At 42.7% G+C, this 22,383-nt stretch overlaps 1 protein-coding gene across 15 annotated transcripts in view; it reads left to right on the forward strand.

Annotated features, from left to right (window-relative positions):
* Positions 1-22,383, forward strand: part of clasp2 (cytoplasmic linker associated protein 2) — a 557,389-nt gene that overhangs the window by 528,214 nt on the left and 6,792 nt on the right. For all 15 annotated transcript variants that reach the window (XM_041189359.1, XM_041189360.1, XM_041189361.1 and 12 more), the window contains 2 exons: positions 1,724-1,852; positions 17,221-17,427. In XM_041189359.1, the coding sequence (XP_041045293.1) occupies positions 1,724-1,852; positions 17,221-17,427 (336 nt within the window). The remainder of the gene's footprint in view (positions 1-1,723; positions 1,853-17,220; positions 17,428-22,383) is intronic.

Below are 22,383 nucleotides of genomic sequence, written 5' to 3' on the forward strand. Positions count from 1 at the left end.
CAAATAAATATGAACAAACAGTTTCGACTGGCAGGAGGATTGGTAACCAGAAGACACTAAGGTAACTGGCAAAAGAGCCAGAAGGGAAGTGACAGTTATTTTTTAATACTGCAAGTTGTTATGATCTGAAATGTACTGTTTGAAAGGGTGGTGGAAGCAGATTCAATAGTACCTTTCAGAAGGGAATTGCTTATATTCTTGGAAAGGAACAATTTGTATGGCAATAGGGAAAGAACATGGAACTGGGACTAGCTAGGTAGTTCTTAAAAAGAGCCAGAATAGGCACACTGGGCTGAATGACTGCCTTCTGTGCTGTATGATTCTAAGGACTTTAGATGTGTAATGATAGTTATGTAGTCAAATCCAGCAGTTAATATGCATACAACTCACAAACAACATTGGGATAAATAACCAATTGATCAATTTTGAAGGCACTGAGGGATAAATGTTAAACAGAACTGGGAGAGCTCCTCTTTCTTTGAATATTTCCATAGGATCTTTTATGTCCACCTGAATAGGTGTAGGGGGCTTCAGTTTCATGTCTCACTCTCCAATTACAGGATTTAAATCTGAGTTTATGTTGTGTGCTTCAGTCCTTGAGCTCATGACTTTCTGACTCAGAGGTGTGAGTACTACCACTGATCCAAACTAATAGCCGTTACACTATCCAGAAAATGTGGTGAAGGAATTTTTTTTAAAGAGCCAACAGAAGGTTAGCACAATAGAATGCAAGTCTGCATTTAAGTTAATGATCACAAAATCAGAGCCACAGTATTCAGTTTTAGTCACATCAGGGGAATAAAAGTGGGGAGTGTACAGAAAAGATAGCAATCTTTTGCCAAATTTAACATGGAAGACCTATGAAACATAGAAAATAGGAGCATGAGTAGGCCATTCGGCCCTTCGAGCCTACTCCGCCATTCACTATGATCATGGCTCCCGCTTTCTCCCCATACCCTTTGATCCCTTTCGCCCCAAGAGCTATATCTAACTCCTTCTTGAGAATAGAAACTTCTTCTTGAAAACATATGTTACAAAAGATTAAATTTTGCACTCACATCAGAAGATGGTTCAGAGTGGCCCCATAGAAATGTACAACATGTTAAATGGCATAGTTAAAACAAACCCAAAAAGACCAACCCTGGTATTACTAAGCGCTGAGAAAATAGGACCAGAAAACAGAATGAAAATTTGTAGAAAGCAACTTTAGCCCAGTATTAGGACAAATGTTATTCATAGTGATAAATGTTTGGAATAATCTACTAACCATGATAATAAGCAGAAACTTTGAGGTTATTCAAGAAGCAGTTGAACTGCCATAAGTAAGTTACTAGAATTTCATGGATTAAACCTCCTTGTCTTGGTGCTGACTTTTTAAAAAAATGTATCAATCACATGCATGATATCACTGTGTGCATTGCCTTGAGAACACATATCAGCTGATTGAGCCTGATGTGAACATATGTTGAGATATTTTGGATTTTTTCCTCTTTTGATTCATCCTAACCCTCTTATGGCCTAGAACATATCCTGTCCTTCAAATAACCATAATGGGTCGGGGAGGGGGGGTTGAGGCGGGAAGTCGAGTTGGGGTAAGTTTTTGCCATTGGATGGGACTTCACATTATGAAAACTTTCTTCCTGTTCACCTTTGTGCAATTGTCTTCAAAGTTTATATAATGAGAAATTTGTTAGCTTTGACTTTCTTTTTCTTGGCATTACAGCATACAATCAGAGCATTGGCATTGCGAGTTTTAAAAGAGATTTTAAAACATCAGCCAGAAAGATTCAAAAATTATGCAGAACTCACTATCATAAGGACTTTGGAAGCCCACAAGGACCCCCAAAAAGAGGTTGGTTGTTCACTGATTTTTTTTGTGTTGAAAATGAAGGAATAGCAAATTTCATTTGTTTTACTGTTTTTGTGCAAGTATTTCTCTTTAATTGATCATCAAGCAAAAAAATTGTTTACAACTCTATTGATTATCTGCAATCTTTATACGATATTCTTTGGCATGGCAGCCCAAATTATGGTAAAGGTGGTTGAACGATGTTTTCTTCATTAATTCAAACAAAAAGCTGTCCTTCAGCACAGGTCTGTAAATGTGGAAACCTTGCAGCTGACAGCAATTTTGAATGTACAGAAAATGAAAACATTGTTTACAGAAGAAACTTTCTATAACATCCATTCTAGAGTTTTATCAGTTCAGCGTAAAAGAACTTAGCGCTAAGAGGACTCATTGGTCTTTGTACATTTAAAAATAGCTGAAAGTTTTGCATTTACAGAAAATAATGGTATAGCAGTAGGACATGCAGAAAACTGTACCTTATTATCCGTTGAGCTGCCCAAATCACTGGAAACAAATGTTGATCTTGATTCTTATCGAGGCTTCTGCATTTCTCTGCTCTATTATTGTTATAGTTTTTCTGCCTAATTCTCTATCCTGTGATTTTTACAACCTGTCCAGTTTGCTCTTCCCCCCCCAAAATGTACGACCGTGCTGATTTTTTTCGTCCTGCTCCCCTTCTCTTACAAGGTACTGTTGTTCCACATTTTCTTTTCCTTTCTACTTGTAGCGAACAAAATTACTGTTAATTTGAAGCACTGACAATATCACAGAATCAAAAGGCCATTTATGGAAGTATCTTGGATAGCAATCAATGGGAACCATGTCTCTTAGTGAGATATTACAATCAGAAACTGAAGCTCAAAGATGAGTTAGCTAAACCTGTTCATGTTCATTCATTCTCACTCCCTTTATTCCGTTTAATGTTTAATTACTGTGATTTCTATTTGTTCCAGTCTGCAGCCCATGCCCTTATTTACACCAAATCTTGTTCACCCATTCCCTGTGTTTGCTGACATTGTCTCCCAGTTAAGTGATGCCTAGATTTTAAATTTCTCATATAAAATAAGAACAGAAAATGCTGGAAAAACTCAGCAGGCCTGACAGCATCTGTGGAGAGAGAAACAGAGTTAATGTTTCGAAATTTCTCACCCTTGTTTTAAAATTCCTCTGTGGCTTCACCCCTCCTTATCTCTGTAATCTCTTCCAGCCTCACAACCTCTGAGATATCTATGCTTTTCTTATTCTAGCCTCTTTAGCATCCCCAATTTTAATTTCCACCATTGATGGCTATGCTTTCAAGACCCTAAGCACTGGAATTCATTCTCCAAACCTCTCTATCTTTCGACCTCTCTTTCCTCCTTTAAGATGCTCCTTAAAAGCTACCTTTTTAACCAAGCTTTTGATAATTTGCCTGAATATGACTGTGGCACAGTGTCAAATTGTGCTTTATAATGCTCCTATGAAGCACCTTGTGGTGTATAATGATGTTAAAGGTGCTGAATAAATATAAGTTGTTGTTGTTTCCACCTCCTCACACAATTAAGACTTGCAACCATTCTTTGTTGTGGGGTACACGAGAGATGACTTGTCTCAGAAGAGCTAGGTAATTTCCTCTTGTGCATCCACTGCTATTTAGGTTGCCTCATACTTTGTAAGTAAAGCATTTTTCTGGACTGCATCATTAGTGTTTTTAAATCTACATTGTTGACAACAATGAGATCTATTACCTATGCATATGAAAGGGAATTAAGGTTTTCTTTCCCCACTTCCATTTATTTTCTACATGGTAAAGTAGTGCAGTTCTGCAAATTGTACTTCACTACTTATTCCTGTTAAAATTTTTTGAAGTCTAAAATATTTTAGATGAAAGCTAAGTAAAATTTAAGATTAGCCAATGTAAAATTGTCAATTTGTCAATACTGTACACACTTCTATGTTTTGTATCTCGGCGTTAGTTCAACAATTGCATCAATTCTTGTTAGTTGAACTTGCATTTCCATTTCTGGTTTCAACTTGGATATCACATGTTATGGACTCTTCCCACTAGTTAATAACTATAATACCTCCATGCAATGTCTTTTGATATGATGCAAGGTCAAGAAATTCAATAATCAACGTAGCCATTTTGCTTTCTAAAAGTTTACTATATAGACAAGAAGCACAAAATTCAGTCTTCCAAACTCAGAGGCTGAAGGTTCTAGAGAACTCTAGCTTCTAGACAGAAGATGAAACTAGTTCAGATATAGTGTTGCCTCTCGGTAGCATTCTAGGAAAGATTTGTCAGCACACTGATTTGAGTGGCCAGACAAAAGGTGTTGGATTCCTCTAAGGTTCTCAATCTCCTCCAACATTATTCACAATCCAATTTCACCTTGGTGTTCTTCAGTTGCTCCAATATCATCTGATAGATTGATAAACAGTGTCTTCATCCAGATTATAAACAATAATTGAAACTTTTGATTCAACTATTTGTTGTACCCAGTTCCATCTAACACAGCTCAGCACAGATTTGAAATTGCTGCAGTGTAGAAGACCAGTAATTGCTTTTGGCTGACAGACCATTTTAACAATACGCAAATGCCAGAATAAGTTGTTGACTCTTGGTCTATCTTTCATGTTTTTCAAAGGATATCTTGAGCATTGCATCTTCAGCCATTGTGAATATTTGCATTTTTTAAGATGGGCTTTAATCACCCTATTTCATTGTTTTAGTACTGATATTTGAGATACTGGCACCACTGCTACCTTTCATCATAACCAGAAGTGGATAAAGCATCATATTGGCCTATCAGCTGCTTGTTCTCTGATGCCAACCAATTCCCTTGCGGCAGAAGCTAATCCCCAGCTTATTTGAGAAAAGCAAATGTATGTTTTTGAGGGACATTAAGAAAGAATGGAAATTAATTTTCACTAAAATGTAGAACTTCTTTCAGTTTGGTAACTAAGATTTTTCCACTTATATAGTTCCCACCATTTATAGCAATTGCTTTGATGTCAACTATTGCAGTGCCTAGCATAAACAAGGAATTTTTAAGAAGCAGGGAGTGACTTTTCATCCCCCATCTCTGCACTTCTCACTCTGAAGGGAAGGATTTTGAGGCCCAATGAGGGTGGGACTGAAGACAAGTGGGCTGGGAATTTCCTGCCAGCATGCCAGTTTGCTGGCACTATCCTGTCTCCTTGCCAGTTTCGAGAAGGCTGTGTCCAGGATGAAATGGCCCCTCCACGATCACAGTCAGGCAGCTGTGGACATCTTTAACTTAAACTTTGTTACCTGGTCTTCAACTGGCACTTACATCTTGCAGCACCATCTCTCTTTTTTTAATAATCAGCAGCTCATACCTTGGCCAGTGGACCTGCCGACTTATCTTTGCTAGAGATCTTCCTATTCACAACTCTGCCTCAGGAACCCACACGCCATCTTTATTGGCCGATCCTGCAAAAATCATTGTCGGGTGACTATTCCCAACACTCTGCAGAGTTGGGCATCCATAATTGATCTCGGCGTCAGGGTCCCAACTCCAAACAGAAAATCCTGCCCTAAATGTCCTAGTAACCTAAACCATGTAACTCCTGCCACTGACCAGCAAGGCGTCAGGAATGGTTACATGTGTGAGTTCGGCCCGCAGTGCAGCAGCCGGCACATGCACAGTTGTTCCCAGCGCCATTCCAGTCAGCAGCAGGAGCATCAGTGGAGTTTAAAAACCCTCCGAAGTGTCAGTGTTAATACCTGGTAGAATTATAATTACTGAGACATGAGGTTGGGGGGACAAAAGTTTTAAAAGTTTTGTATTAAAGCCAATCTGTGTAGAGTCTAACATTTAGAAATATTAAAAAAATATATGTATGTCTAAATTATGAGTGTTGCCCCCTTAAGAGGGGTCACTTGTGGGGCTGTCACCCAAGTTGGAAAAGCTTGGTGCAGGGAGTGCCTACACAGCCTGGTTAGCTCATCTCAGAGGTAATGGGACTCTTCATCCCAGGGTCATTGTCTAGAGCCCCACACTGAGTCATGATTTTTTTTTTCTTAAGTATTTTATTCAAAATATTTTTTATTGATTTTCACCAGTGGAGAAACTCCAGTTAAAAGTGGGTGGTTTTGGTTTCCAAGACTGACCCTCACCCAAACTACTGAGATGTTTCCTCCCTCAGCGAGCATTTTTGCCATTACAGGAATCCGACTGTTAAAATGGTTGATGTCTGAATAGTTGCAATTTTTTTCCATTGGCTGATTTTGTTGTCAAGGAGAAAGTTCTAAGACTCTAGCTTGCAAAAAAATGCAAAACTCAGCAAGAGCAGAGCTACACTTATATACGTTTCTCACTTTAAACAACGTGACACTGACACTGCATCTGTGTATATGCAGGAAGTCCTCCCCCTCATGTTGTGGCACAAATAAACATAACCTAATCTAAATGGGAGGGAGATAGTATTCTGGTCAATTTCACCTGTGCTGTTGAAGAGCTGAAGTGTGCAAGTGTGTACAGCTGCTATATCTGCTCAAAATAGCGCACGCAAAACAGTGTAAGTAATGCCTTTGTAATTAATGCTAAGATCATAAGAAGTAGCAGAAGGCCATGCAGCCCATTGAGCCTGCACTGCCATTCAGTAAGATCATAGCTGATATGATTATGGCCTTAACTCTGCTTTGCTGCCTGTCTCCCATAACCCTCAACTCCCTATCAATCAAAAATCTGTCTAATGTAACTCCCGACCACACCAATGTGGTTGACACTTAAACACCCTCTGACATGTCCCAGCAAGCCATTCAGTTGGACCAAACAGCTACAAAAGGAATGAAACCACTCAACATCGACCTAAGCACCAGAAACAACAGTGCACAGGCCAGCCCTGTCGACCCTGCAAAGTCCTCCTTACTAACATCTAGGGTTTGTGCCAAAATTGGGAGAGCTGTCCCACAGACTAATGAAGCAACAGCCTGACATAGTTACACTCACTGAATCATATCTTACAATGTCCCAACACCACCACCACCATCCCTGGGTATTTCCTGTCCCACCAGCAAGACAGAACCACTAGGGGTTGTGGCACAGTGGTATACAGTCGAGAGGGAGTTATCCTGGGAATCCTCAACATTGATTCCAGACCCCATAAATTCTCGTGATATTAGGTCAAACATAGGCAAGGAAATCTGCTCATTACCACCTACCTGCCCACCCCTGCCACCCCTGCCCCAACTCTGCCCAGCTGATGGATCAGTACTCCTTCCATTTAGTGTTCAACATGAGAGTGACAATGGTACAGAATGTACTCTGGGTGGGGGCATCAATGTCCCTCACCAAGAATGCCTCATTAGTACCACTACTGACTGAGTTGGCTGAGTCCTACAGAACATATCTGCTAGACAAGGCCTGCAGCAGATAGTAAGGGAACCAACAGAGGGAGAAACCTATCAGTCCTCCACCAACCTACTTGTCGCACATGCATCTTTCCATGACAGCATTGGTAAAAGAGACCACCACGTGGTCCTTGTGGAGACATAAAATTCTTCTTCACATTCAGAATACCCTCCATCATGATGTGTGGCACCATCATCATGCTAAATGGATTAGACATGGAACAAATCTGGCAACTCAAAACAAGGCATCCATGAGGTACTGTGGACTATCAGCAGCAGCAGAATTGTATTAAACCACAATATATAACCTCATGGCCTGACATATCTTCAACTCTACCATTACCATCAAGCTGGAAGTTCAGCCCTGCTGCAATGTAGAGTCTAGGAGAGTATGCCAGGAGCAACACCAGACATTCCAAAAAGTATACAACACAGGACTACTTGCAGTAGAAACAGTATGCAATAAGCAATTCCACAACCAACAATCAGATCAAAGCTCTGCAGTCCTGCCACATCCAGTCATGAATGGTGATGGACAATTAGACAACTAACCTGGGGAGGAGGATCCACAAATATCCCCATCCCTAGTGATGGGGAAACCCGGTACAACACGGCTGAAGCATTTTCCACCATCTTCAGCCAGATGTGCCAAATGGATGATCTATCTCTGCCTTCTCCTGAGGTCCCCTGTATCATGGATACCAGTCTTCAGCCAATTTGATTCACTCCACATCAAGAAACAGCTGAAGAATCTGGTTACTGCAAAGTCTCTGGTACCTGACAACATTCCAGCAGTCTAACTGAAGACTTGTGCTCCAGAACAAGCCACGGCCCATTCAGGATGTTCATTGATGATTGCACAATATCCAGCACCATTCACAACTCCTCAGAAACTGAAGCAGTCTGTGTCTATATGCGGCACAACCTAGGCAAAATTCAGGCAGCCAATTACCATCTTCAACAGGCAAGAACCTAACCATGTCCCCTTGACATTCAATGGCATTGCCATCGCTGAATTCCCCACTATCAACATCCCGGAGGTTAACATTGATCAGAAACTGAACTGGACTAGCCATATAAATATGGTGACACCTGAGCAAGTCAGAGGTTGGGAATTCTGCAGCGAGCAACTCACCTCCTGACGACCACCTACAAGTCACGAGTCAGGAAAGTGATGGAATATTTTGCACTTCTCTGGATGAGTGCAGCTTTCGCAAAGCAACCTGCTTTATTGGCACCCCATCCACCTTAAACATTCACTCCCTCCACCACTGATGCATAGGGCCAGCAGTGTGTACCATGTCAAAGGTGCAATGCAGCAATTCATTAAGGATCCTTCGACAGCACCTTGCAAACCTGCAATCCCTACCACCTTGAAGGACAAGGACAGCAGATGCATGGGAACACCACCACCTGCAAGTTCCCCTCCAAGCCACTCACCATCCTGACTTGGAACTATATCGTTGTCCCTTTACTGTCACTGGGTCAAAATCTTGTACTCCCGAACAGCACTGGGGTTGTACCTGTGCCACGTGGACTGCATTGGAATAAGGAAGTGGCTGACCACCAGCTTCTCAGACAATTAGGTCATGGGATTTTTTTTTTGAAGAGATGACATTTTTTCATGCAATCATGGGATGTGGGCTTTGCTGGCTGGGCCAGCATTTATTGCCCATCCCTAGTTGCCCTTGAGAAGTTGGTGGTGAGCTGCTTTCTTGAACCAGTGTATTCATGTGGTGTAGGTACACCCACACTGCTGTTCAGAAGGGAGTTCCAGGATTTTGCCCCAGTATCAGTGAAGGAACGGCAATATATTTCCAAGTCAGGATGGTGAGTGACTTGGAGGAGAACTTCCAGGTGGCGATGTTCCCACCTATCTGCTGCCCTTGTCCTTCTAGATGGTAGTGATCAAGGGTTTGGAAGGTGCTGTCTAAGGAGCCTTGATGAATTCCTGCAGTGCATCTTGTAGATGGTACACACTGTTGCTACTGTGCACTGGTGGTGGAGAAAGTGAATATTTGTGGATGTGGTGCCAATCAAGCAGGCTGCTTTGTCGTGGACAGTGTCGAGCTTGAGAGTTGTGGGAGCTGCACTCATCCCGGCAAGTGGGGAGTATTCCATCACACGCCTGACTTGTACCATGTAGACGGTGGACAGGCTTTGGGGAGTCAAGAGGTGATTTACTTGCTGCAGGATTCCTAGCCTCTGATCTGCTCTTGCAGCCACAGTATTTATATGGCTAGTCCAATTCAATTTCTGGTCAATGGTAACCCCCCTGCCAGGATGTTGTTAGTGGGGGATTCAGTGATGGTAATGCCATTGAACGTCAAGGGTGGTGATGGTTAGGTTCTCTCTTCTTGGAGATGGTCATTGCCTGACACAAATGTAACTTGCCACTTGTCAGCTCAAATGTGGATATTATCCAGGCCTTGCTGCATTTGGACATGGACTGCTTCAGTATCTGAGGAGTTGCGAATGGTGCTGAACATTGTGCAATCATGAGTGAAATCCCCACTCCTGACCGTATGATGGAAGGAAGATCATTGAAGCAGCTGAAGATGGTTGGACCTAGGATACTATCCTGTGGAACTCCTGCAGTGATTTGGAACTGAGATGACTGACCTCTGACAACCATCTTCCTTTGTGCTAGGTATGACTCCAACCAATGGAGAGTTTTCCCCCTGATTCTCATTGACTCCAGTTTTGCTGGAGCTCCTTGGTGCCACACTCGGTCAAATGCGGCCTTGATGTCAGGGGTAGCCACACTCACCTCATCTCAGGAGTTCAGCTCTTTTGTCCATGTTTGAACCAAGGCTGTAATGAGATCAGGAGCTGAGTGGCTTTGGCGGAACCCAAACTGGGCGTCAGTGAGTAGGTTATTGCTAAGCAAGTGTCACTTGATAGCAGTGTTGATGACCCCTTCCATTACTTTCCTGATGATCAAGAGTAGACTGATGGGGCGGTAATTTGCCATGTTGGATTTGTCCTGCTTTTTGTGTACAGGACATACCTGGGCAATTTTCCACATAGCCGGGTAGACGCCAGTGTTATAGCTGTACTGGAACAGCTTGGCTAGGTGCACGGCAAGTTCTGGAGCAGAAGTCTTCAGTACTATTGCCGGAATATCATCAAGGCCCATTGCCTTTGCAGTATCCAGTGCCTTCAGCCATTTCTTGATATCACGTGGAATGAATTGAATTAGCTGAAGACTGGCACCTGTGATGCTGGGACCTCCAGAGGAGGCTAAGACGGATCATCCACTCGGCACTTCTGGCTGAAGATTGTAGCAAACGCTTCCGCCGAATCTTTTGCACTGATGTGCTGGGCTCCCCCATCACTGAGGATGGGGATATTTGTGGCGCCTCCTACTCCAGTGAGTTGTTTAATTGTCCACCACCATTCACGAATGGATGTGGCAGGCCTGCAGAGTTTGGATCTGATCATTTGGTTGTGGGTTCGCTTAGCTCTGTCTATCACTTGCTGCTTATGCTGTTTGGCATGCAAGTAATCTTGTGTTCACCAGGCTGACATCTCATTTTTAGGTATGCCTGGTGATGCTCCTGGCATGCCCTTCTGCACTCATTGTTGAACTAGGGTTGATCCCCAGGCTTGATGGTGATGGTAGAGTGGAGGATATGCCGGGCTATGAAGTTACAGATTGTGTTTGAGTAGGATCCTGCTGATGGCCCACAGCGCCTCATGGATGACCAGTCTTGAGCTGCTAGATCTGTTTGAAATCTATGCCATTTAGGATGGTGGAAGTGCCATACAACACAATGGATTGTATCCTCAAAGTGAAGTCGTCTCAACAACTATGCAGTGGTCACTTTTACCAACACTGTCATGGATCCCAGGCTAGAGATGAGTGATGGCAGGAGCGGGGGTCATGGATAGGGCCATGGTGAAGAGCTGGCAGCAGCAAGGGCAGAGATGTTGCTTTCTGAAGGCCTCCCCCTTTTCCAATTCCTGGTCTCTCGATCAGGCACTGAGTGGGAGCCCGCAAGCAAGCAACATCTGGATTTGCTGGTCATGTTCCCCACGTGGCGAATACCAGCAACTGGGAGGGATGAGGGCACTAATTGACAGTGGGGCAAATAGGCTGTCTACAAGCCTTCCCACCACAGACTTAATGAGAGTGGAAGTGGGAAGGAGGTGGGATCTCCACCCATATCCCTCCCTCCTGGTTAAATGCCCCGACACCACCAAACTCGCCACAGGGAAAGATGCAAGATTCTACCCAAGGACTCCCAGGGTTTAAATTATGAGGCAAAAATATACAATCCTCTAGTCCATCTGCATTGGTAGCTCCTGGGATAAGGGCTTATCTTATGGCTTTTTGAAAAATGAGAGATGATCTTACTGAAGCATATGAGATCCTAAGGGGATTTACTAAGTCAGATACCGGGACGATATTACCACTTATGGGAGAGACTAGAACCAGGAGACTCCGATTAAGAATAATAGGTCTACAATCTAAGGAAAGGAGGAAAAAGTTTTCATCTCAAAGGGTCGTTAGTATGTGGAATTCTCTTCTCCAAAAAGCAGTGGAGGCTGGCTCACTCAATTAATTCAAAGCAGAGTTGGAGTTTTGATAGACAAGGGAGTCAAGGGTTATGGGGGGAAGACAGCGAAGTGGAGTTGCAACCACAACCAGATCAGCCGTAATCTTATTGAATGATGGAGCAGGCTCTGTTTAATGTTCAAAGACAGCAGTGCTTCTGAGTGTCTTTCTCAGCATAAGTCTTTATTGAACTTATTAAAAAAGCAGCTTACAGAGAAGAGTGCCACATGGCAGAGGTCACAAGACTAGGGCAAACCAAATAGGACATGTAGCACTATTGCATTTCAAAGCCAAGCACCTCCCTTTTCATAACAAATGAAAGATCCAAACATCCCCCTTTTCCTAACGAACAAAAGACACAATTGCATGCACAATCCTGTGTAACTGAGAGTTACCCATTGTTCTCACGCATTAACAACTGTTTGTTCTATTCGCCAGTCTCTACACTTGCATTGCATGCATAGCCTTTAAGTCGTGCTGGTCTTTTAATGTTTCATGTGCGTGTTGTCATTGGCTGTTCATCTGGGTGATGTACCTTGTCCAGCGAGTGTCCTTTCTGTGGCAATTGTTGTCGTGGTACCTGTTGTTCCTTTTCCGTTGTTGGGGACAAGTGGACCTCTGAAAGTGGTGGTCGTTGTGTACGCTGTGCAGCTGGTGAGATCCCATCTTCCTGACCATCCCAATTACTGTGAAGGAACAGCTTCACTAGTTGTTCATTTATGCTGCCGGTTGCGCTGGTACATGTCATTCACTTCCACCATGTACGGTCAAGGTGATAACTTCTGTACACATGTCCCAAGTTGCCATGTGGGCTGACTCCTGCTGTGAGTGTTGATGGTTTGTACCCTGACTAGCTTACCAATGCATAGCCTTGGTAGCAGTTTGACAGTCTTGCCAAAATGAAATTTGGCTTTCTGCCGTTTTACCTTGATTTTTTTCACTCACACCTGTTACTACTTATGGTTTCAGTAGCTTTTTTGCTATTGGAAAAGTAGTTTGGATGCGACGTGACATTAGTCTTTGGACTAAACTATATTCCATGCCTTCAGTTGCTGTGTCTCTCCACACACGGATATATCTGTGCTAGATTTGTTCATTTTCTTGATGATTCCTTGGGCGATTTTCACTGCTGCCTCAGCCTTTCTGTTCGACTCGGGATAGTGCAGAGATGATTATGGTGTTGAATTTCCCAATCCTTGTGAAGCTCTTCACTCATGAACTGAGGGCCTTTATCACTTATCACAGTGTCTGGAATGCCATAACAACTGAAGTGTGCTTTCAGGCATTCTACTACTTTTCCTGTCATCGTTGAAGTCAGCTGGTCTAACTCCTAGTCGTCAGAATAGTCGTCAGCAGTGACAAAATGGTCAGTTCCTGCTATAGTGAAGAAGTCTACTCCCAGCTTCATCCATGGTCTATCTGGGATGTCATGCGTCATCAACTGTCTCTAGCTTGGTTTAGCTTGATTCTCATTACAAGCGCTGCACTGGCCTATGTAGTTTTTAATTTCATTGTTCATGTTCGACCAGTAAAGCACTTCCCTTCCCTCTCTCAGACTTAAATCAATTCCTTGATGGCTTACATGGATGTGCTTCGGTGTCTCTCCTTAGGGATGATTTTATTTCCTTTGTACAAGATGTCATCTTGGGCTGTCAATTCATCACAGTATGCCCAATATGCTGTTGTGACCATAAGTATGTCCTTGATGCTCTCAGGCTATCCATTCATCACTACTACATATAGCACTTGGAGAGTTGCATCTTGTTAGGTAGTTATCTTGATTTGAATAAGGCACTTGTCTGTCAGATACACTGTCTCTGTTGGATTGATGACTTCCCGATCATGTTGAGCTGCTGCTTCATGTTGAACCTGGAAGATTTCACATTCTGTTGTAGCATTCTCAACTTTCTTCATGGGGAGCAGTGCTCTCGACAGCATGCCTGCAATGTACATCTGTTTCCCTTGCGTGAATGTCACATCCAGATAATATCTCTGTAAACTAAGTAACATTCTTTGCAGATGCTTTGAAGCGGATAGTAGCAGTTTGAGAAAAATGCTTTGAAGTGGCTTGTGGTCGGACTCCACTGTTACTTTGTCTCTCCCAAGCAGGTATTGATGAAAATGCTTACAAGCAAAAACAATAGCCAGGCACTCTTTCTCAATGTAGCATCATTCTGTTTGTGTTCATGCCATCTGTATCTCCTGAATGGAATCCAGAATGTCATTAGAAAGCTACTGCTTTCATCCACCTTCACGTGCCAGTAACCGTCCTTTGGATCTAGGATAGTAAAGATCTTTGCCTTGGCAAGTTGTGGCAAAATTCCTTCAATGGTTGGCATGGGGTAGCAAGATCTCTTCAGGCTTTGTTTAATCCTTTGGGTCTAAGCATAATGTCAGCTTTCCAGGTTGTTTCACTGCCACTATGCTGCTAATCCAGTCTGTAGGAGTTGTCACTTTCTTGATTATTCCCTTCTATCCTAGATGTTCTAGCTTGTCTTTTAGGCACTTGGAACTCTTCTTGATAGATGTTGAATTGGTCTTACACTCTCATCTACTTCTGGATTATATTCTCTGGGTAAACATCCCAACCCTGTACTTTGTAAGCACATCTTTGTACCGCTCCAGGATCTGTTCGGCAGCCAATGGTTTTGTGTGCTGCGACACATTGTAAATCTCTGTTGGCATGTTCAGGGTTACCATTCCAAGCTTTAGACTTACTTCAGCTGAGATGAGTGGCTGTTACCTTCCATCTAGGATCAGTAATTCTAGATCTTCCTTCTTGTCATTGCATTGGGCTTTCGGAATAATTTGCCCTCTTGGTATGAGTATCGTGCCATCATATAGCCTCAACCTTACTTTTGAGGACTTCATTTTCGGATCTCCATGTTGAGCCACTTCTCACAGGTCTGTGAAGGTCATGATGTTGCATAACGCACCAGTGTATCTCTGACACTTCTTATTCGCTTGATACCCTCCTGTGGTCATCATTGTAACAATCACAAACCATTAATCACCTATCGACGTGATGCAACCAACCTGTTGCATCGTGTATAGTGCTTCATCAGATTCTTCTGCTGATATCTCTCCAGTGGCTATCTATATAGGTTTGTTTTGCTTCTTTGTAGCCAAATACTTGTGTGTGAAATGATTCAGCTTCTTGCAGTGAAAACACTGCTTCCCCATGCTGGGCAATCCTTCTTTTCTTTTGTATGACGTTGTCCGCAGTATTTGCATCCTGTCCTTTGTCTGCGATTGTTCTGCTCTTTTGACCTAGAATGTGTTTCAGCACAATGTATCTCCTGGTATGTTCTGACATACATGTGCTCTAGCTGACATTTTACAACTTCCTCGTTTTTACACACACCTATTGCTTTCTTGAGCATAAGTTTCTCCTCTTGCACTAGATTTGCTCTCATTAAGGAGTCTCATAAGCCTAAGAGAATTCTACCTCTTATCGGATCATCTTTTAGCTACGCAAATTCACTTGATTCTGCAAGCTGTGTTACTGCAGTCACATGCTGTTCAGTAGGCTCGTTTGCACCTTGAGTTTTCGTGTTGAATACATAGCATTCATAAGAAACATTCACTCAGAGTTCAAAACGTAGGTTCAGGCGTTCAAAATCTCTGTTGTCTGTTTCCTTTGTCAGATAGATTGAGAGTGGAATACAATTTGTAGCAGTCACTCCCCAGCAGTGTTAAAAGTGTGGCTGTACTTATCAGCTCTGGCTTGTTAATTAAATCTGTTGTAATCTCGTAATTTTGCCATTGTAAGTGGAAAAGCTGCCAGTTCTGCCACATACTACCTTTCCTTTCGAGAGGAGCTGGCAGGGGAAAGCTTACAGCCATGTTAACTCACCCAGTCTTTTACTTGCAGCCTTCTGTTTATATGTTTGCTTTTCCTTTTCCTTTTTTCAGCCCCTTTTAGCAGATTTGAACCTTTATGTATGCCTTTCTGAGCTTTGGCTTCTCTGCAGCAGTTCCAGGTTTTAAAACACTATTTTAAATCCACTCCTGATACCATGTTTCATGTTCAAAGACAGCAGTACTTCTTAGTGTCTTTCTCAGTGTGAGTCTTTATTGAACTGATCTAAAATGGCAGCTAACAAAGCGATTGCCTCATGATCAAGGTTTCATGATTATGGCAAGCCAGATGGGACATGTAGTACTGTTGCATTTCAAAATCCAAACAGGCTCAAAGGGCTGAATGGCCTATCCCTGTTCCTAAATCCTATGTTCCACTCCATCTTAATCCCCCACAGACAGTCTTCACATAAACGACACATTCCTGCAGATCCTCCTTGGCTAAGTTCACGACAGTCTTGATCTGACTCTCTTAATAAAACCTTGTTAAATGGTCTGATTGGCTTTGGCAAAACTGAAGTATAGTCATCGAATTGTCCAATTCACAATCTCTGCTCTAACCCTGTCTTCAGTTTTCTGCCCTTTTTAACTGTATTACACACACAGTAAATGGGCCACCTTTGTTCTTCCCATGCTGCAACACTCCTGTGTTTGCCAGCTACGTGGCTTTCCTATGTCAACTTCCTTCCTGTTGGTACTGCTTCCAGATCAAGGGCCACCAGGTCACATGGACCAATATCCTCTTATACAAGAAAATTACAGATGATCCCTTTATAATTGATGCAAACTCTTAAAAGTCCTTTTCAAACATTCTTAGAACTAATTACAGATATCACAGACATTTTAAATAAATTACAGATTTTCCTTCATGTACTGCTTCTGGGTCAAAGGTCGTCGCAACAGTATATTGATATAAGGAACATAGTTTGAAGAAACAATATATTATGAAATGTAATACGATGTTTCTTCACTTATTTAATATAAAATTATACACTAACTAAGATTTGGCCTCTATGAATCTTCTTACTATTGTAGAGTAGTTTATCGGAGTCCATCAACCCAGCTGGGCGTGCTACTCTGGTCTTTGTGTAATTGGGACACATCTAAATAGAAAATAAGATAATTCTTTTAAGGAGCAGTGAATCTGTCCACTTAAACTAAGCAATGGAATGGTAGTATGATACTTTAACATAATTACTGTAATCTCAGTTAAATTACCTAAAGAGGAATCAAATGGAGGCAGGGTGCAGAAAGGAGAACCTAGAGGCAAAATAAATAGTTATCACAGCAAGAGGCTGTCAGTTTAACAGTGGAATAATGCAAACTGCTCACTCATCAAGAGAACAGTGCCTGGCACAGGAAAATCTGTACAAGCAAGGAAGCAGCATCCTGTCCATTAACAGTAATAGTAAATGAACAGGTGGGTGCTACTGTGAATCAGGGTCACTGATACTTTAATAACACTCAACATTCTTAAGACTTTGTACACATTTAGTACTGATTTCCTCCCCCTCTTCTGTACAGGTAAAAGCAATATCGTGCTTGCTGAAAAGAATCATGGAATTCTAACATCTATGTATTGTTCATTAGGTGGTAAGAGCTGCCGAAGAAGCTGCTACAGCCCTGGCTACGTCCATCAACCCTGAGCAGTGTATTAAAGTGCTTTGTCCTATTATCCAGACTGCAGAATGCCCCATCAACCTAGCAGCCATCAAAATGCAAACCAAGATCATAGAGAGAGTCCAAAGAGAGACTCTGAACCAGTTGTTGCCTGAAATTATTCCTGGTCTGTTAATGGTATGTAGCTACCATTGAGCTGCAAATATAAATAGTTTATACAGTTTAACTTAATCAGCATAAAGTCAATCAGTCATAGTTGTTAAGTTGAGTAGTGGTTAAAAAAACTGACTTCAGATTGTTAATAATATAATCAGAACATTTAGATGACTATTTAACTGAGTGAATGTAAACTGGGATTTGGACAATTTGAGAAAACTGTGTTGGATATATGGTGCAATTTAGTCCATCAGTATTGTCTCCATTATATATTAAAATTGCCTGCTGATTTAATTTTCTGGAACACTTTGCTAACTCCCTCGTCATCCTCCTCTATCATCCTCTCCTCTTCTTTTCCCCTCTTCCTCTCCTTTCCTCTTCCCCACCTGCCATCTTTCCCCTGTTCCCTTCTCCTCTCTCTTTTTCCCCCTCCCCAACACATTTTTCCACTTCCTGCACCTTGGTCTCAATATGCTCCCACCCTCTAAACCAGCCTGAATTGAAGACAGCACTAGGTTTTGCCTACTTGTGCAATGCTATAGGGTAATGGTTCTCAAACAGTTTTGGTTGAAGAACTCCTTTTCAAATAACTGAGTAATCATGGCCTCCCAATCTATATTATAATACTATTATAATGCTCATAATATGAAAATGCTGCATGTAAAGAGTATTTTAATAATGTTTTTAAGAAAACTGGTAATTACTCAGAGTAACAATTTGAGGATCATTTCACACTAATTGAGATAGTGATCAGACAGACCAGACAAACCAGAAACAAAGTGTAACTCCAGTAACAGTCTAGAACATGCCAAGTGGTCTGTTTTTCGTGTGGTCAAAGATTGAGTATGTTTCCCGTTACGAGGCAATCGGTTCACAGATCACATCCAATACAAATAGCTATTGACCAAATCAGCATTGACAACAATCAAACCATAGATGGGTGTTTAACTGCTCAAAGCAAGTTACTATTTTGACTTGAAAAGCTTCCTCTAAACATATGATTTCCCTTCCCTCCAAGTGTTTCCTTTTCCATGACTATAAGAATCAAACCAGCAAGAGATGAATATAAACTGAAAATACTGGAAATTGTCAGCAGGCCAGGCAACACTTGCTCATTACGTGGACTTGATTTTTAATCCCTGCTGAGTTCGGAGGTGGGAGGTAAAAATAGCCCCGCCAGCTGGCATGCTAGTCCCCCGGCTCCATCCTGGGCCATTTTCATGGAGGCAAGAAGGTAGTGGGTGATGGGGAGAGGCATGGCCGCACATCTGCACCCAGCAGGTAGCCAACACAGCTAGTTAGGAATCACTTAACACCAGAAGAAGGCTGACAGGGATTCACAGGCAGCCTGGGCCAGTTTAGATACCTGGAGGCTGCCTCCCAGTGGCAGACCTGGGACCAACATTCCAGACAAGCATAGAGGCCTTCCCTGCGCTGCAGCAGCCACAGGCCGCCCTGTAGAGAGGTTCTCCGTCTCCCACCCCTCCCCCAGCCCTCAATGTGCGCAGACATACATACATACTATATATATATATTCACACATGCACTCGCACACACCCTCCCCAACCAATTTCAATTTAAACTTTAAAAAAGTTGGATGGATGCCACCTCCATGTTGGGGCACTCTCTCTCTTCCTTACCTTACATTACAGTGTGTTGCTCCTTTCAAACAGGAAGGCTCTGGCCCTTCTAGCTTTAAGAGCCCTCCACCATCCTAAATTGAACAGCATGTCCATCTTTTGGCCATTAATTAACCACCCAACGGAAAGTCACAATGAGTGACTGCTTCCTGCACAGTGCTGGTTTCTGACCCACATTTCAGCCAGTTGGCCACAGAGAAAAAAGCAGGAGTTGTGTCAGGACTGCTCACCATGCATTCTTGCCATCGGGAAGGTTTCCCAAAGGCAACCAGGATATGGATAGACTACTTGCTGAATGGAGGTGGGCAGCCAATTTAAATAATTAAGGCCCTAATTAGGAGCAATGTAGAGGACCCTCCAGAGAAATGCTCCATGGAGACAGCTTCACTGCAGCAGCCTGGAGGGGGCCGCCAGAAGCAAAACTTGCGGTCCAAATGCTGCCACCAGAGGGGCTTCCTTCCATTCTGAGGGGCCTGCCTGCTTCACTCCCTGAATTTATTGTTTAAATTTTATATCTTCAAAGTTATCTCCATTTTGAGGCACCCTTGAGGTCGCCTACCTACCTCAGTAGTGCCCGCCTCTCCCAATGAGAACAGAAGCAGCTAGCTAGGATTTCACCCCTGGGAAAGTAGCTTTCCAGGTCTGGCTCCTGGCAAGTGCAGGCTCTTTACCCCCATTTGGTGCCATAGTTCGGGTCCTGAGGCCTCATGGGAAAATCCTGCCTATTAATTCTGTTTCTCAAGCCACAGTTATGACCTGACCTGCTGAGTATTTCCAGAGTTTTCTGTTTATATTTCAAATGTCCAGCACCGGTGTATTTTCCCTTTAGTAGCGGTGGTGAACTGGTGTTTTTCAGTGGAGGGAAGTATACAGTGGTGTTGCCCCCCCCCAACCCTGCCAGAGTCGGTATTAGGACCGCGGTCATTGGTAGGATTTTAGAGTCCATTATTAAGGATGAGATTTCAGAATACTTGGAAGTGCATGGTAAAATAGGGCAAAGTCAGCATGATTTCATCAAGGGGAGGTCATGCCTAACAAATCTGTTAGAATTCTTTGAAGAGGTAACAAGTAGGTTAGACAAAGGAGAGCCAATGAATGTTATCTACTTGGACTTCCAGAAGGCCTTTGACATGGTGCTGCACAGGAGGCTGCTCAGTAAGATAAGAGCCCATGGTGTTAGAGGCAAGGTACTAGCATGAATAGAAGATTGGCTGTCTGGCAGGAGGCAGAGAGTGGGGATAAGGGGGTCCTTCTCAGGATGGCAGCCGGTGACTAGTGGAGTTCCACAGGGGTCAGTGTTGAGACCACAACTTTTCATTTTATACATGAATGATCTAGATGAAGGAACTGAGGGCATCCTGGCTAAGTTTGCAGATGATACAAAGATAGGTGGAGGGGCAGGTAGTATTGAGGAGGCGGGGAGGCTGCAGAAGGATTTGGACAGGTTAGGAGAATGGGCAAAGAAGTGGCAGTTGGAATACAACGTGGGGAAGTGTGAGGTCATGCACTTTGGTAGGAAGAATAGAGGCATAGACTTTTTTCTAAATGGGGAGAGAATTCAGAAATCTGGAGTGCAAAGGGACTTGGGAGTCCTAGTCCAGGATTCTCTTAGGGTTAACTTGCAAGTTGAGTCGGTAGTTAGGAAGGCAAATGCAATGTTGCCATTTATTTCAAGAGGACTAGAATATAAAAGCAGGGATGTGCTGCTGAGGCTTTATAAGGCTCTGGTCAGAACACATTTAGAATATTGTGAGCAATTTTGGGCCCCATATCTCGAGAAGGATGCTCTGGCCCTGGAAATGGTCCAGAGGAGGTTCACGAGAACAATCCCAGGAATGAAAGGTTTAACATATGAGGAACGTTTGAGGAGTCTCAGTCTATAGTCGATGGAGTTTAGAAGGATGAGGGGGGATCTGATTGAAACTTACAGAATACTGAAAGGCCTGGATAGAGTGGACGTGGGGAAGCTGTTTTCATTAGTAGTAGAGACTAGGACCTGAGGGCACAGCCTCAGAGTAAAGGGAAGACCTTTTAGAATAGAGATGAGGAGAAACTTCTTTAGCCAGAGAGTGATGAATCTATGGAATTCATTGCCACAGAAGGCTGTGGAGGCCAGGTCATTGAGTGTATTTAAGACCGAGATAGATAGGTTCTTGATTGGTAAGGGGATCAAAGGGTACGGGGAGAAGGCAGGAGAATGGGGTTGAGAAACTTATCAGCCATGATTGAATGGCGGAGCAGGCTCGATGGGCCGAATGACCTAATTTGTACTCCTATGTCTTATGGTCTTATTGTTTTTTTAACATATAACTATGACCTGGACTTAAGTATAACAGCTGTAATTTCAAAGTTCTCAGTTAACATAAAACACTGAAATATGGTAAACAGTGATCTGACCTCAGGACAACGGACAAACTGCTAAAATGGACTTATGCCAAATGGAATTTAATGAAGGGAAGTGAGAAGTCATATATTTTGGACAGAAGAATGAGAGGCTGAAGAAGCAACATGGTTGAATTTTAAAGCGGCTGCAGGAACAAAGAGACCTGGGGCAAAAAACAGAAAACATTGGAAAAACTCAGCAGGCCTAAAAGCATCTGTGTGGAGAGAGAGAGAATCAGAGTTACCGTTTCGAGTCCAATATGACTCTTCTTTGAAACCTGCTAGATTCTTGTTTTTATTTCAGATCTCCAGCATCCGCAGTATTTTGTTTTAATTTTCGAGAGACCTAGGGTTCAGGACAAGTTAAGAAGGCTGTTTAAAGAAAATGAATGGGGTCCTGAGCTTTATAAATGAAGCAAGTTAGGATAATCTGGAAAGGGTGGTGCAACTGATTCAATAGTAACTTTAAAAGGGAATTGGATACACACTGAAAAGGAAAGATTTTCTGGGCTCTGTGGAAAAAGGTTAATGGGACTAATTGGGTAACTCTTTCAGAGCCAGCAGGGTCATATGGACTGGCCATGTCTCTTTCTATGTCACCTGTTTAAATAGAAAACAGTCTCCAGAAGCTTGATCAAGTCTCCTCTGAACTGAAACACACACCCATATGTGTGCTGTGATGCAGTAGCAGTACTTACAGTTGCTACTTAAGAGAGGTATAATTTACAGGAAGCCATATGGAATTTGCTGCATCTTTTCCCTCGTTGTCAGACCACATCTGCTTTGAAACAGTGCCCATCATAACTCCACTGAAAACAGTTGCATTTTTGGTTCAGCCAATATTGTTAACAAATTCCATTTGTAAGCTGAGGAACTTTGACTGTTACCAACAGTTGAATCCATTTTGGGATTGATGGGCATGAATCTACAAATCATTGTAGATTCATCAGTCACA

The sequence above is a fragment of the Carcharodon carcharias genome, chromosome 6 (genome assembly GCF_017639515.1).
Source record: "Carcharodon carcharias isolate sCarCar2 chromosome 6, sCarCar2.pri, whole genome shotgun sequence".
Taxonomy (NCBI): domain Eukaryota; kingdom Metazoa; phylum Chordata; class Chondrichthyes; order Lamniformes; family Lamnidae; genus Carcharodon; species Carcharodon carcharias.